This window comes from Thamnophis sirtalis, unplaced genomic scaffold, assembly GCF_051295495.1.
Source record: "Thamnophis sirtalis isolate CommonGarterSnake01/CBP01778 unplaced genomic scaffold, rThaSir2_p1.2 scaffold_3, whole genome shotgun sequence".
In the NCBI taxonomy this organism is placed as follows: Eukaryota; Metazoa; Chordata; class Lepidosauria; order Squamata; family Natricidae; genus Thamnophis; species Thamnophis sirtalis.
This window is the reverse complement of record NW_028261383.1, coordinates 17,962,214-17,977,774: the sequence shown is the minus strand read 5'-3', so window position 1 is coordinate 17,977,774 and position 15,561 is coordinate 17,962,214. Positions and strand designations below refer to the sequence as shown.

The window sequence follows — 15,561 nt, the reverse complement described above, 5'->3', positions numbered from 1 at the left end:
ACACTGCCAAAAGCACCGAAACCTGATTCAATGACCGTGGAATTACTGTGCTTGATTGGCCAGCAAACTTGCCTAACCTGAACCGCTAGAGAATCTACAGGGCAATGCCAAGAAAAAGATGAGAGACATGAGACCGAACAATGCAGAAGAGCTGAAGGCCGCTATTGAAGCATCCTAGTCTTCCATTAACACCTCAGCAGTGCCACAGGCTGATAGCTTCCATGCCACGCCGCATTGAGGCAGTAATTGCTGCAAAAGGGGCCCAAACCAAGTACTGAGTACATATGCATGCTTATACTTTTCAGAGGTCCGATATTGTTCTATGTACAATCCTTGTTTTATCAATTGCATGTAATATTCTAATTTTCTGAGATTGTGGATTTGGGGTTTTCATGAGTTGTAAGCTTCCTCACAATTATGACAAATCACGGCTTGAACTGTCTTGCTTTGCATATAATGAGTCTATCTCATATATTAGTTTCACCTGTATGGATTCTTTTATGAGAAGCAAGGGAACTATTCAAACTGAAGCTTTTCCCACATTCTATGCATTTATAGGTTTTTCCCCCTGTATGGATCCTTTTATGGGAGGTTAGATAACTGCTACTACTGAAGCTCTTTCCACACACCGGACATTTATAAGGTCTCTCTCCTGTGTGGATCCTATTGTGGTAAGTAAGAACTATTCATACTGAAGCTTTTTCCACATTCCAGGCATTTATACGGTTTCTCTCCCATATGGATTCTGGAGGTGGCAGCTGTTTTAGAAACAGTTTTTGTGCAGCTCCTCTCTTCCCCAGCCAGCAGCCCACCAGCTAGGCTGCATGAAAACAATAGGAGCCGCACTTCATGCGGCCACCAATCATTTACAGAGAGCTTGCTAAGCTGAGTCTACAATGGCTGGTGAGGCTATCTGGATGGCCACTAGCTCCTTCTCGCCCTCACCTCCCCATGGCATCTTTGCCCTTTAATGCCCGCCTCTCAGGGCGCTGGAGCCTGGGTCCACTCCTTCCTTCAATCTCCTGGTCGCTCCCACAAACCAGCCAGAGCCTATCAGCTCCTCTTGCATCCTGGAGAGCCAGAAGACGGAAGGAAACAGCATTGTGACTCCCCCTTAGAGGAATCCCCCCTGTGTTCCCCTGCTGACTGCTGGAGGTGTTCCCAAAGATGTCCCGAGTGCTCTTCTCCAATTGCTGGGCCTTTTAATAGTACTGAGGGCCGGGGGGAGGAATAGAGTCCTGTCCCTTTCCTGATACACTTGTAGTAAAAGTCTCCTCTAGACCTGATGGGGTATGGCTGCTGGAAACAGGCTCAGGAAGCAAAGGACCCTAACCACAAAAGGTGTGTGTGTGTCTCTTCTCTTCCCCCTTGCAGATATGAGCAAATGCATGACAGCCCGTCAGAAGCTGGAGGCTCAGTTGACGGATGTGGTGAAGGAGGTGAGGGCTGGGCTGGTTCTCCCCTTCTCCTCTCTTGCCCTGGGCTCCCTTCAGCAACAGCCCTCCTTCTTCTCCCTCTCCAGGAATTGGACCTGCTGGACTCCTCTAATGCCGTCTACAAGCTCATTGGTCCGGTGTTGGTGAAGCAGGACACAGAGGAAGCCAAAGCAACTGTGGGAAAGAGGCTGGAGTACATCACAGGGGAGATGTGAGTGGGCGGGGGTTCCTGGGTAGGGCCTCCAGCTCCCGAGGCAGTGTACGTCAGGGTCCCCACAGCTCTTCTGAGGTTTCTCCCGATGCTCAGGCATTAACTGGCCTGGTTCTCTGTCCCCAGCAAACCCTACGAGGCTCAGATTCAGGATTACGAGTGGAAGTCGGAGCAGCATCGGGAGGCCCTGAGCCGGCTGCAGCAGGAATTCCAGCGGACCCAGGGCAAGGTGTCCGTCAAGACCTGAAAGGGGAGCATGGAGGGAGGGGTGGGCCGGCCGGCCCCCAGGCCTGTCATTTGGGCCATTTGGATCCCTTCAAATAAAATTCTGTTGGACCTTTTGTGTGTGTCCTCTCTTTCACTGGGGCTTGGGGGACCCAGAAGGAAGATGCCCAGTGAGGGGAAGCCATCCGAAGAATGGGTGCAGCAGAAGTGCTTGGGTAAATGAGCTTAGCCACGTGAAAAAGTCATGATGAATCTTCCAGATGTGAAGACAAAGTTTCCCTGACTTCAGACGAGGGACAAAACCTGAGCATCTGTAAAAGGAACCCCTTTGCTTAACTGGGGTACAGACCGCATTCCTCCTGGATTCCTCTAATTCAGCGGTACCCAACCTTTCCCGCCTGGCAGCCTGGCCCAGCATGGGGTGGTATGTTAGTAGCAGGCACACACAGGCATGTGCAGCTCCATTTGTGTGAACTACAGGTACAGGTGGACCTGCACTTGTGAAAGGAAGTTTCACGAAAGGAAAGTTTGTGCTGGCGCATGAACCTCTACTTGTGTGAATGGAGGGTGCTTGCCTGCTAAAACTCCATTCACCTGAGTACAGAGCATGCATACGGCTGCCGCTCACACAGATGCGTGCATACATGCACCTGCCACTCCCCCCATGCCGGGTCAGTCCCCTAAGTCACATTTTTCAGTGCTGTTGTAACTGGCACTAAACAAACAGTTGTAAGTCAAGGTGTACCTGTACTCTCTCCCCCTCCTGAAGATACACCCCTGCATTGTTTCAATGTTCTGTCTCCCCAAGGAGAGACTTCTGTGCCCCACCATCAGTCAGGTTGAAGCACTTAGGGAAGACTGGGGACCACCAGATCCAGATTCTCTGCATATACTAGCCATTTTGGGATTCCCCCTCCCACATTCCTGAGAGGTGATCTCAGAGATCCATTGCTCTGCCCAAGAAAGTTCTCTGCTTTGGATCTCCTGTTTCTCTATCTCTTCACCAGGTTTTGGTTCCATAGGAGCTTCCTCTCCCCTGCTGTTCTTTTCGGAGTCAAGCCCCGTGGCTTTTATTTCCTTCAAAACAATAAAGGATAAAAAAAACCTCGAGAGTGCTGCAAGTATACATTTCGCCCTTCGTGTACGTGTATTCCAACGAGCACCTAAACTCAAGGTCGCCCAGAGATCATTGGCGCCCAGCGGAGAAGCAGCTGAGGCGATTCCGAGACTCCCGTTTCCCACCAAAACCTGACAGGCGCTTCTCGAGCGCCTCACGTGCAGAAGTTGCAGAAGGACAAAGAGACGCTGGTTTTGCTTTCCCCGGGTTTAATTTCGCCTTTCCGGAGAAAAAAGGGTGAAAGGCTGCGGGAGGAAGGCGCCCTTCGGCGCCTCTGCCTTTCGATCGGTAGCAAGTCGGCAGAGCTCCCGCAGCACCACCACACGTTAGTTACCTAACGCCCATTTGAGTGTCGCGCATGCTCAGTAGCCCACCGAGTCAGCGAGGCTCTCCCTCCCCGCCTTGGCCTCGGTAGCCTGTAGGCCGCAGGCGTTCTGCTGGGGAGGGGAGAGCATGGATGGCGGGGGAGGGGGGGAGAGAGCGCGTGAGGCCGCTGGGTCACGTTAGCCTGCCGAGCCAATGGCGGGCGAGCAGCGCCTGTCAGGTTTTGGCGGGAAACGGGAGCCTCGGAATCGCCTCAGCTGCTTCTCCGCTGGACGCGAATCTCCCTCCTTTCCCCGAGGAAAGGCATACACATACATTAAACTGTCTCGCACACAGACTCCACCTGAGGAGAGGCAGCCCTGGGCTTGAGGCCCCGAAGAGAGAGAGAGAGAGAGAGAGAAGCTTTGACAGAAGTGATCCTCTGGTGACCACCTGGATCCCGTCAAGGGGATCTCTGGGGTCTTGTTTCCCCTCAAACCCTGGAAAGCCTTTGGCAGCTTCCCTATGCGGACATATAGGATCTCCTGATGGTCTCCCAAACCGGCCTCCACAAAGCTGAATTTTCTCAGCTCCCTCAAGGCGGAAGGAAGGGCCATAAAAGGAGAATCGGGCTCTGTGGAAGAGGCGGATGAGCTGCAGGGTTCATGCATTGACTCAGCACAAGGTGAGAGGTTTGTTTCGTCTGGTGTGAATAGGCAATAATCACAGAGGTGGGAAGGAAAGGAATATGCTTAAAACTTTTTATTTCTGTAACGAGAGAAAAAAATCCACATTGGGGACTAGAGGAACAAACCAAGGAATCTCTGGTGGGCCCTCACACCAACAAGCTTATAAACCTCACAGATCAGTAGTTTTATACTAGTAGTTTTAATTGGTTCAAGACACCCCATAGGAAATCATGACTTTGGGCCAGTTTTGCTTGGTGTCTGGGCACATTTTCTTACTTCCACATAGGGGATGCCCAAGTGTCTCTGCTAACCTTTATTTGATCTTTTCTTCTTGTTGTGGTCGTAGCAGCTTCTCACGGCTTCTCTTAACAGAGTGCCATCCACCAGACTGCTTTGACTACAGTGGCAGCGGGACACTGTTGGGAAAACTGAAGGAGGCCGTTAGGGACAGATTATCTTGGGCAGAGTCTCTGCAAGCTAATCCTCATTTTACAACCGTTTGTTTTAGTGACCTTTCAAAGTTACGAAGGCACTGAACAAAGTGACACGGTCAATCTTCACATTTAACAACCACTGCATGATTGCAACTTAGGGTGCTTGACAGCTGGCCTATATTTAGAAGAGTTGCAGCAGCGTCCTGGGGTAGCGTGTGCTTACCTTTTGTGACCTTCCCAGCCAGTCAGTCAATCAGGGAAGCTGGATTCACTTAACAACTGAGGCAAAAAAAGGTCAAAATTTGCCCTTACTTGCTTAGTGACCAATTGTTTTGCAGTGAAAGTTCCAATCCAATTGTAATAAGTTAAGGACTCCCTGTTTGTAGAGTCACGAGAGCTGACCCTGATTTCAGGCCACATAATAAAAAATTAAATTCATTCTCATAAGCATGAAGTCAATGTGGAAGCCACAAGTCACATGTTGCAATCATTTCACATTGTCCTTTATGACCACAGAGGATTTGATTAACGATTACAAGTGGAACTGACCAATTGATGTAAGACCAGCACAATCATATGATGTTTCAATTTATGACTACATGGCTTAATAATGAAGTTGCCAATCCCTATTGTTTTCGGTAAGTGAGGGTTACCTATATAGACTTAGTTAAAACTTTAAACATTTATATAGCTGCCAATCTTAAAACAACTGAATGGCTTACAGCCATTAAGCAGTATAAAGCAATATGAAAGCAAACAGCAAAAAAAGGTGCCTCAGCCTCACTTCTCTAATGCACCCAGTTTAAGGGCTCTGTGGAAGGGTTAAAGGAGCAGAGACTATCAGCTCTTGGGAAGTGTGTTCTATAGCAGTGTTTTTCAACCACTGTGCCGCGGCACACTAGTGTGCCGTGACATAGTGTAAGGTGTGCCGTGGGAAAAACACTTTATATATAGTCAATATAGGCACAGAGTTAAATTTTTTTAACATTTTCTAATGGTGGTGTGCCTCGTGATTTTTTTCATGAAAAAAGTGTGCCTTTGCACAAAAAAGGTTGAAAAACACTGTTCTATAGGGCAGACACTGCAAAAGAAAAGGCCGGTTCTGAAGACCCACAGGATGGCAATATTTAAGAGAAGGGACAACTCCATTGCTCTGGTGGAACAGGCAAATAGCAATTGCACTTAAGACTTGCATACCACTCTATAGTGCTTTAGAGCAATTTATAATGTCAGACAGATATCCTCAGGGAAAATTAGTCCTGCAGATATATAGTCCTGCACATCAAGTGTTTTAACATGAATCAGTTTAGTCAATTCTTGACTAAAGTTCTGTCTGCATTCCATGCTTTTATAAGGTTTCATATCATAGTGGATCCGTTTACATGAATTAAGGACGCTTTAGTTCCTAAAGGCATCTCCTCCATATGGGTCCTTTTATGGGAAGTAAGTTGATTACTCCACATGAAATTCTTTCCACACAACATGCATGCATATTTTTTCTCCCCTGTGTGGATTCTTTCATGACAAGTAAGAGTCCTGTTTTCAGAAAAACTCTTTCCACATTCCATACATTTGTAAGGTTTCAAACCTGTGTGGATCTTTTTATGGGAATTTAGGTGACTTTTCAACCTGAAGCTCTTCCCACACTCCGTGCATTGATATAGTTTCTTCCCTGTGTGGATACTAATGTGATAAGTAAGAGAGCTGCTTGTACTAAAGCTCTTCCCACATTGATTGCATATATAAGGTTTGAATCCTGAGTGGATCCTTCTATGGCAAGTAAGGGAACTGCTTCGACTGAAGCTCTTTCCACAGTCCATGCATTTATACGGTTTCTCTCCTGTGTGTACTCTTTTATGGGAGGTAAGGGAACCACTATGACTGAAGCTCTTTCCACACTCCAGACATTTATAGGGTTTCTCTCCTGTGTGAGTCCTCCTATGAGACATCAGGTGGCCACGGCCATGAAAGGTCTTTCCACAATCCGTGCATTTATAAGGTTTTTCCCCTGAATGGATCCTTTTGTGGGAAGTAAGGACACTGCTCTTGCTGAAGCTCTTCCCACACTCCATGCATTGAAAGGGTTTCTCTCCCTTATGGATCCTTTCATGGGAAGTCAGGTAACAGCTTTTGCTGAAGTTTTTCCCACACTCTACGCATTTATATGGTTTCTCTCCTGTATGGATCCTTCTATGAGAAGTAAGGGAACTGTTTAAACTGAAGCATTTCCCACAATCAATGCAATTATAGGGTTTCTCTCCTGTATGCATCCTTCTATGGGCAGTAAGGACACTGCTTTTGCTAAAACTCTTCCCACATTCAATGCATTCATAGGGCTTCTCACCTGTATGTGTCCTTTTATGATAATTAACAGAACTATTCGAACTGAAGCTTTTTCCACAGTCCATGCACTTATATGGTTTTTCCCCTGTATGGATCCTTTTATGGGAAGTAAGGTCACTACTTTGTACGAAGCTCTTCCCACACTCTAGGCATTTGTAGGGTTTTTCTCCCCTATGGATCCTTTCATGATAAGTAAGGGAACTGTTTGAACCAAATCCTTTCCCACAGTCTGTGCATTTATAAGGCTTTTTCCCGGAATGGATCTTCTTATGGTAGTTAAGATTACTAGTACATCTCAAGCTGTTTCCAGAGTCCACATGTTTATAAGGTTTCTCTCCTGTATGGATCATTTTATGAGGAACAATGTCACTTTTATTGCTGAGGTGGCAATTACTGAAATTGGGTTTTGCTTGGAATATTTCCCCATTTCCTTGATAGTTTCCCATCCCATTTTCCTTACAAACATTTTGGGTCAGGAGATAATCCAATTCCATACATCCAAGAGTGGAGTTTTCTCTCCAGTTGTAGCACTGTTTTTTCTCATTTTGCCTTCTTTCAAACTTATCGGTAGATGTCTCTTCTTTTATTTCAATCTTGATTACTTCTGGCACCACACTCAGCTCTTGGTAATTGTCATTCTCCTGATCATCAACTGTTTGATGGGAAAAAAGGACAATTAGAAAACCTGATTAGAAAAGCAAGAAATTCAGGATGTTGACAGGGATCAAGTCTCATTATTTGCAGAAGCTCTTTCAATACTTCTAAATCTAAGGCAACAAACATACAACTTGCTGTTCCCAGTCCCTAGCCTGCATCTGCAGGGAAAGCAGTAGGAAAATGACAGCATGATTATTAGTTATTAATCTTTTAAAATTGTATATATGATGGAATGAATGCCTGGAAAAACATGTTTCCCAGATCTTTCACAGAGAAAGGTCCAGATCGAAACACTGCGTAGTCCCAAGCTGGATGAAGGAGGGGGGAAGAAATTCAGGGTCTCGCGAATTTCTCAGGATATACTGGTATCTAGTAAGTGAGTAGGTTATAGATTTAGTTTGGCAAGATTTTATTAAGTGTAAGCAAACAATTCAATTGGATGTGACCGTGTCATCTGTGGACTTGGTCCAACAGCATAGTTGGTCCTGTTTCATTCTTGTCAGTGAACAACAACTTAAAAAAAAATCCCACAAATTAAATAATAAGCAATGCAGTGTTCTGCAGCCCAGGTCTTGATGTCATGTGATGTGATGTATGAACTTGTGTCACATGTGCTGTACCTTAAGTTGCGTCCAATGCCACTATACATACATACATACATACATACATACATACATACATACATACATACATACATACATACTATGGCAATAATTTTAACAAGATTTGTGCAAATTTCCTAAGCTGTAAATAAACTGTCTAGTGATTCCCTGCTTTTGCTTAATTCTAGAGTACCCCTTACCTAAAGAAGCCACAATCTCACATGTCTCTAACATGATTTCTCGGTGTGAGGCTTTCTCACTGGGATCCAGCAGCAACCACTCTTCACTAGTGAAATATATGGCCACCTCATCAAAGGACACAGGACTCTGAAAGAGAAAGAATCCCTATGAGCAGACTCAGTCAGCATATTTGAGGTCTCAGTTGTCAACGTTTCAACTGACGAACCCAACCACAGCAGCCATAGTCGAGACAATCCAATCTCTTGATGCAAAACTTTTGAGTATATCATTTTGGCACTGATGAGGGCAAAACCAGATCTATCCAATTCACACGCAAACCTACATAATCGAAGCATAGGATTCTCCCTCCCCTCATTAGTGCAGGTCACATTGTCCAATTGAGTCTCATTGTATTGCTATGAGAAAAAGTCTTTGGATTTGGCAAACACCTACTGAATTGTCCTTGGTGCTCACACTTGTCTTCTTGATGTCTGGAGCCTAGATTCAATAAGAGCCAAGGTGGCGCAGTGGTTAAAAGCAGCACTGCAGGCTACTGCTAGATCAGCAGGTCAGCGGTTCAAATCTCACCGGCTCAGGGTTGACTCAGCCTTCCATCCTTCCGAGGTGGGTAAAATGAGGACCCAGATTGTTGGGGGCAATATGCTGACTCTCTGTAAACCGCTTAGAGAGGCCTGAAAGGCCTATGAAGCGGTATATAAGTCTACTGCTATTGCTATAATACTCCCCTTATCTTCTCCTGGTTCGTTAGCAATGTGAGAAGCAATAATGATTGCAACAGCAAAAGCTCGCTTCAAATCTTGACGGCAGTATGTTGTGCTGAGACCCCAAATGAAAACGGAGGCCTCCCACTGCTTCCCCAAATTAGCCCCTGATCTTTTTTTTCCTACCTGATATGGAGGTCCAGCTCCTCTTTCAGCTTCACCAATGCAAGGAGATGATCCAGTGAACAATTGTGATTCCATTTCATTCCCTGGGAAGGAAAGAGATAAGCAGGAAAAAGATTAACTCCATCTCTTCTGATACGAAGTCACAAGATGGTCTAGCAGGGAGATGTATTAGAATTTTATCCAAATTATTAAGAAAGGCCAAAGACAGGTTGCTCCCTTCCCTGTCTCTCAGGACAAAGAAAATTTGTTGGGATGAAGGAATAAGAATACCACCAAAGTGATCCCCAGAAGAACCAGTCTTCTGCAAATGGGGAATCATGGGAAGGTAGTGTATGGACTGAAGGAGGGGCTTCCTTCATGGGACTTAAGCCTTCTAGCTTGAAGTAGGAGAATTAAGTATTTCTTGTTGGGTCACCTAGTACAGTGTTTTTCAACCTTTTTTGTGCAAAGGCACACTTTTTTCATGAAAAAAATCACGAGGCACACCACCATTAGAAAATGTTAAAAAAATTTAACTCTGTGCCTATATTGACTATATATAAAGTAATTTTCCCACGGCACACCTTACACTATGTCACGGCACACTAGTGTGCCGCGGCACAGTGGTTGAAAAACACTGACCTAGTAATTCTAATTAGACACAAGAGAGAAGATACACAGAATTAAGAAAATCTGGAATATCTCTCAAAAACCTCCAGTCATGCAGAATGACCATCACCTGCTGAACCATCCTGATGTTGACCTTCCTGCTTGGAGATAGCCCTGCAACACCACGGATCTGCATTAACGACCATTTCCTCAGGATAATAAGTGCCCACTTCCAGGAAGGGCTTTGGAACCTGAAAAATACAGGCAAGGAAGAGGAGATAAGAACAGGATATAACTGAACCTGGATTTTAATTTTGGGCCCACAATATTGCAAGATTTGAGTATCTATTTACATATGTCGTCTGGGAGAATACAGGAACAATTCCTCTAATGGAATTCTCTAAACATTTTCTTGTATTACTAATCCCAACAATTCTCCTACGCAGATAATTAAGAATACAAGCAGATTAAAATCCATCTCTATTTCCCAAGAGGAGCATCTCTCACCTGGCACCTTCCCTGTTCCCCCTCTTCCGCTTGGCTTAGCAGGAAACCTTCGGCCAGGGCCACTGCCTGGCAACTGGTCTCCGCTCGGCACTCCCGCACCCAGCGTTGCATGTCCCTGGGCAAGACGGCCAGAAACTGCTCCAAGATCACCCGGTCCAATATCTGAGCCTTGGTGTGCTTCTCGGGCTGCAACCATCCCCAGCAAAGGCGGTGAAGGTGGCTGCAAAGCTCTCGTGGTCCTTCAGCCTCCTGAAAAGGGCTGTTCCTGAAGCACCAATGTTGGATCTCAGAACTAAGTGTTTCCTCCAGGATGTTCTGCCGGGCTCCTGCCCAGATCTCCCCACAGTTCCCAAGATGAGCAGTAGTAGGGCTTTTTCCTACTCTCTCCCAGGCTGGCTGGTTTGCATCCATTTCCAATCTTCTCTGACAGAAACGCACAAGGGCCCTGAAATCTTCTGGGTCTCCAAAGATCTTTTCAGACCTGGGATCTGAATGAGTTGCGCAGCGAAACCAGAAGTTTTTCAAGCCATTCAGCCCTCGGATGGTCCCCAACGATTACATCTTAACTGAAAAAGAAAAACCCAGGAGATTACACAGAACATTCTCACTGAATAACTGAGCATTTAATCTAAACCAGAGCAACTGACTCTGGAGTGGGGCAAAGTTGATGTTCTATTAATTGATTTTGGTGGAGGCTACAGCTCAAAAGAACCAGGAAGAATGTGCTTGGAAAACAATTGGCTCAGCTTATCTGAAAGGCTTAAAACTAAGATTGGAAAGGAAGGAGATGAATCCTTAGGACCCACCTCCAAACATAAACCTTACAATAACAAAACAGACAACAACAAAAACCAAGAAAGGAAATGGTGAGAAGGAAGGTGAACTTAGGTATAAAACACAAGTAAGGAAGGTCAGCCATAAAGCACTCAGATGCCTATACATCAGAGTAATGGGGAACAAATGGGGTATTCTTGAAATCCAATACACAAAAGCAGGTATCATATTGTCACCATTATGGAAACTTGGTGGGATAGAACTCATGATTGGAATTACAACTAGAAGGGTATAAATTGTTCAAAAAAAACCAGAGTCAACAAAAGAGGAGAGGAAATTGCATTGTATGTGAGGAATCACTGCATCTCTACAGAAATACACAACACCAAGGATGAAAGCATTCTTGAACACATTTTGGAGAAAGCCAGAGGAAAGAAATAACATTTTGACACACACTTTTATGAGCCAGGCATATGCGGCCGCAGCCCAAAAAAGCTAATGCAATCCTTGGTTGTATAAACAAAGGCATAGAATCAAAATAACGTGAAGTAATTAGTATTGCTTACAATAGTAAGGCCCCTGCTGGAATACTGTATCCAGTTTTGGTGACCACAATAAAGTTGTTGAGCTTTGGAAAAACTGCAAAGAACAGCAACTAAGATGATTCAAGGCCTGGAGTAATAGGCAGTAACTAGCAGTACTCAACAGTAGTAGTAACTGTGAGGTGGATCTAGGTGTTACGTGTGGATTCCCACACTTGCTGCATCTACCGAAAAAGCAAATATAATTCTAGTCTGCATCAACAGAGGGACAGCATCAAGATCAAAGGAAGTCCTAGCACTGCACTGCTGAAGTCTCACTTGGAATATGAAGTCCACTCCTAGTTGCCACAATGCAAGCAAAAGTATGCTGGAGTTCAGATAATAGCAATTTATAAGGAGTCTGCATAAGGGGGGGGGGGGGTTAATGACAACTGCCTTTCAGTGCGTGAGGATAGGAGTTTCTCCAAAACTGTGGCTAGGACGAGAAGCAATGGATGGGAGCTGGTTAAACAGATCTTCAACCTGGAATTAAGACATTTCCTGAAAGTGAGAACCATTAATCAATGGAATAGCTTGCTTCCTGGAGTTGTGGCTACTTCAGCAATCAGCACTGGATGTTTTCAGGAAAAGACTGGATAACTATTTGTCGGAGTTGATATAAGGTCTCCTGCCATGGGCAGGGAGGGGGTTGGACTAGAAGACCTTCAAGATCCCTTTCAGATCTAGGAGTCTATTTTATTCTTAGAGATGTTTCAGCTCAGTGGCAACATCTGTCCTCTCTCCCTCAGCGCCTCCCCCCTGCCCCCCCCCTTGGAGACCAAGCCAAATTTGGGGGGGGGGTTCTGCGGAGGTGTGAAGAGAGTGAAGCCCCTTTCCCGGATTCTTTTTTCGCTACAAATCTGTGAAGCAAAATATAGGAACAAGTGGCGATTTAAGCTTCCTCCCCCTCCCCCAGCAATTCTTCCTCTCCCTCCCTTCGGAGGGCGGGAGCTTTTCTACTGCACGGCCAGGAGCAAGAATGGGAGGGGGGACTCCCCCTTCGTAACAGTCTCGAGATTCGGAGCCCAGCATACCTTTTGGGGGGAATCCGGGGGCTCCCCTCTTCACCACGGGCTCCGGGGGAGTTTGCTACCTCCCCTCCCTGCAAAAATCGGTCGAGGATGCTCTGGCGGCGGATGGGAAAGGAGCTGTTCTCCAGCCCTCCCCGCGGGAAGCCCCCCTTGCCCGCTCCCCAAGATTCTGGGGGCAACTCGCTGCCGGGTCTACCCAGCCAGGCAGACGCCAGGGCATGCGCAGTGGCGCTCGGTGAGTCGGCAGCGCCCGGCCCTCTAGCGGCGAGACCGTGTGATGATTCTGAAACGCTACTCAGGCCAATGTCTGCTTGGTCCTCCCGGCTCTTTTTGAGACGGTGGCGCTTCCGATGGCCTTCATTCCGGCGGGGAGGCGTTGCAGAAAGAGGAAACGTTGCACGAAAAGGTTGAATAGTTAACACCACTGTAGCTTCGCCCTCCGTTCTTCCCAGCCCAGAGAACCATCTAGTCCAACCACCGCTCACTACATCGATGTATAAAATAGAGTAGAACAACAATTTTATTGTCACTTTGAATGTATGTATATTGACTGGCATACTGTTGAAAGAAACGTCCTTCTGGGTTCGGCTCCAAGTGGGGGAAAAGACACTGGAGACACGGAGGATGCTTGGATGGTTTTAATGGTGGACAGGACCACATGGCTTGAGTCCTGAACAGAAAAGGGGATCACATGCTTCAATGTTGGTGGAGAAGAAGAGAAGGAGGGGGCTGAGATGCTGAAAGACCCTGGTTTTATGCCTTCTCTGGGCTTTGATCTTGAGCTTGTATTCTGATTGGTTGTCGGACTCCCATGGGGCCATGCAGGGGCAACTCTCTAGGCTGCGTTTTGAATCCAGGTTTGGTTGAGCTCTCAGATGCCATGTGGAGAGTTGGGTAAAGGGCCAATATTATCATGCCTTAATCCCATCCCCTGGAGCTGAACGGGAGAACTCTTTATTATGTAAAGGGACTGGCATGGCCTTCTTAATGGCCCATTGACAAAGTGGGTGGAGGCAGGAAGCTACAGGGAGCTATTCTCTCTTTATAAAACATTTTTCTTCCTTTTGACATCCAGAGAAATATTCTGCCTTTTCAATATTTCCTAGGATATTTCATTTTTCTGGAAGAGGGACGGGTGATGAATTCCTACAATACATTAAAATGAAATCACATTGCATACAGCTCTCAAAAAGGACACCATCTCCAATATGCACTACATAAACATGACAAAATAAATACATACAAAATTATGAATATACCCACATGTATGACACAGAGAAACAACACAGGCAGTTACCCGATGGCACTCCCATCTGGTTGACATTTGCAAGACACCTCCGTTTTTCAAGTACGGGCTGTTCCCTTGCCAAGCAGCCTTCCTTGGACCTCCAGAAACAGATGAATCGTAGGAGGGAAGATTCCCATGTTTTCTCCAAAGTACCCACCCTGGCCAGACCCCACCCACCCAATTCCACTTCTGAGGTTGGCAGCCTCTAGATGTCTCCTCTCTTGGGGGGGGGGCATCCATGGGCTATGTTGAGGTCCCCTGTTGCTACTGGTGGGAGTGCTATCCAGGGTCCCTAGAAGGGGATAAGGAGCCCCAATCAGTAAGGAGGGAGTGGTGGGAGAACATTGATGTTGGTGGGGTGGGTAGGAGGGACTGAAATCCCTAAGGGAGATGTTGGACAAAAGGCTGCTGGGCAAGGGAGGTGGGAGTGTGAGACTTCTCCCCTTCTCTTCTGTCCACACCCCTCCCAGTTCACTTCTCTCAGCAGGAAACGGCGGTCCTGAGAGGGGTTGGGAGCCTATTTACTGGCTGAAAGGATGAGAAAGAGGCACCCCCAGAGGGAAGCACCGCCCTCAGGGATCCCCAGAGCTCCTCAGGGACCAATCCTGCTCTCTGAATTAGGCCACCCTCTGGGCCTCTCCTCTCCCTCAGGCCTCCTCTACCTCAATGGTGTCCTGCCGAGAATATCTTTCCAACCCCCCCACTCCCTTGTGGATCTTGGGGCCCCACCACCTCCACATGGTTTAAAGTATCCCTGATTTAGGCAAGCGAGAAAAAAGTCCCCAACCCAAAATAAGGACCAGAGTTTGGGGGGCCGCCCCCCTCAATCCAGCAGTTTCCCTGAAGGAAAACACCTAGCAATAGCAATAGCAGTTAGACTTATATACCGCTTCATAGGGCTTTCAGCCTTCTCTAAGTGGTTTACAGAGTCAGCATATTGCCCCCAACAATCCGGGTCCTCATTTTACCCACCTCAGAAGGATGGAAGGCTGAGTCAACCCTGAGCCGGTGAGATTTGAACAGCCGAACTGCTGAACTGCAGTCAGCTGAAGTAGCCTGCAGTGCTGCATTTAACCACTGCGCCACCTCAGTGGATCCCTCAGGCATACCCCATGGCTGAGGCTGAATGACTGGGAGTATCCTCAGATCCTACTACCTGATCCCCTTCAAGGCCTCCGATTCCACTCACCCCCAAATATCCTTCAAAATAACAATAGTATATCTTACAAGGCAAAGAGAAAGGGTGAAATTGCTGGCTGGAGAATACGAAATACCTTGACATAATAATATATTCAACTATTGTATTATTTAATTGTATTTAATGAGAAGATGCTGGTAAATGTCTTCCCATTAACTCCTTGAAGCACAAATCCTCATCTATCACTCAAAAGTCCAAATGGATGCTCAGACTGTAGAAAGCAGCCAAAGGCTTTCTGTTCTCTGGTTATCCTTTGAAACCTCTGATGTAAAGAAGATAAAGTTGGCCAAAGCATTATCAATGCTGCAAGGATTCCACAGCTGCAAAATTAAGTAATTAAGATTACTTAAAAATGCCAAGATTTTATAATGAGGAATGTTCCCCGATTTTATAGGCTATGTCTCTTCTTTGCTTCTTTCATATATATATCTACCTTGCTAATGCTTTTCTCATTCCATGATTTTCAATGTATCACTGTGCAACGTGAAA

At 46.2% G+C, this 15,561-nt stretch overlaps 1 protein-coding gene across 1 annotated transcript; it reads right to left on the bottom strand.

Annotated features, from left to right (window-relative positions):
- Nucleotides 1-5,484: 5,484 nt before the first annotated feature.
- LOC106549134 (uncharacterized) lies at nt 5,485-12,804 on the bottom strand. Its single transcript, XM_014066700.2, has 6 exons — nt 12,590-12,804; nt 10,201-10,766; nt 9,824-9,944; nt 9,106-9,188; nt 8,218-8,344; nt 5,485-7,410 (listed from the first exon to the last, which is right to left on the bottom strand). Exons 2-6 carry the CDS (start codon nt 10,609-10,611, stop codon nt 5,774-5,776), a joined length of 2,379 nt encoding a protein of 792 aa, XP_013922175.2. The 5' UTR covers nt 10,612-10,766; nt 12,590-12,804; the 3' UTR covers nt 5,485-5,773.
- Between the last annotated feature and the right edge of the window lie 2,757 nt (nt 12,805-15,561).

Coding starts and splice junctions, on each gene's coding strand:
- LOC106549134 (XM_014066700.2), bottom strand. CDS start 10,611: ATGGATGCAAACCAGCCAGCCTGGGAGAGAGTAGGAAAAAGCCCTACT. Junction 9,189..9,823: donor ACATCAGGATGGTTCAGCAG/GTGATGGTCATT, acceptor TTTCCTTCCCAG/GGAATGAAATGGAATCACAA. Junction 7,411..8,217: donor TGAGATTGTGGCTTCTTTAG/GTAAGGGGTACT, acceptor CCCATCAAACAG/TTGATGATCAGGAGAATGAC.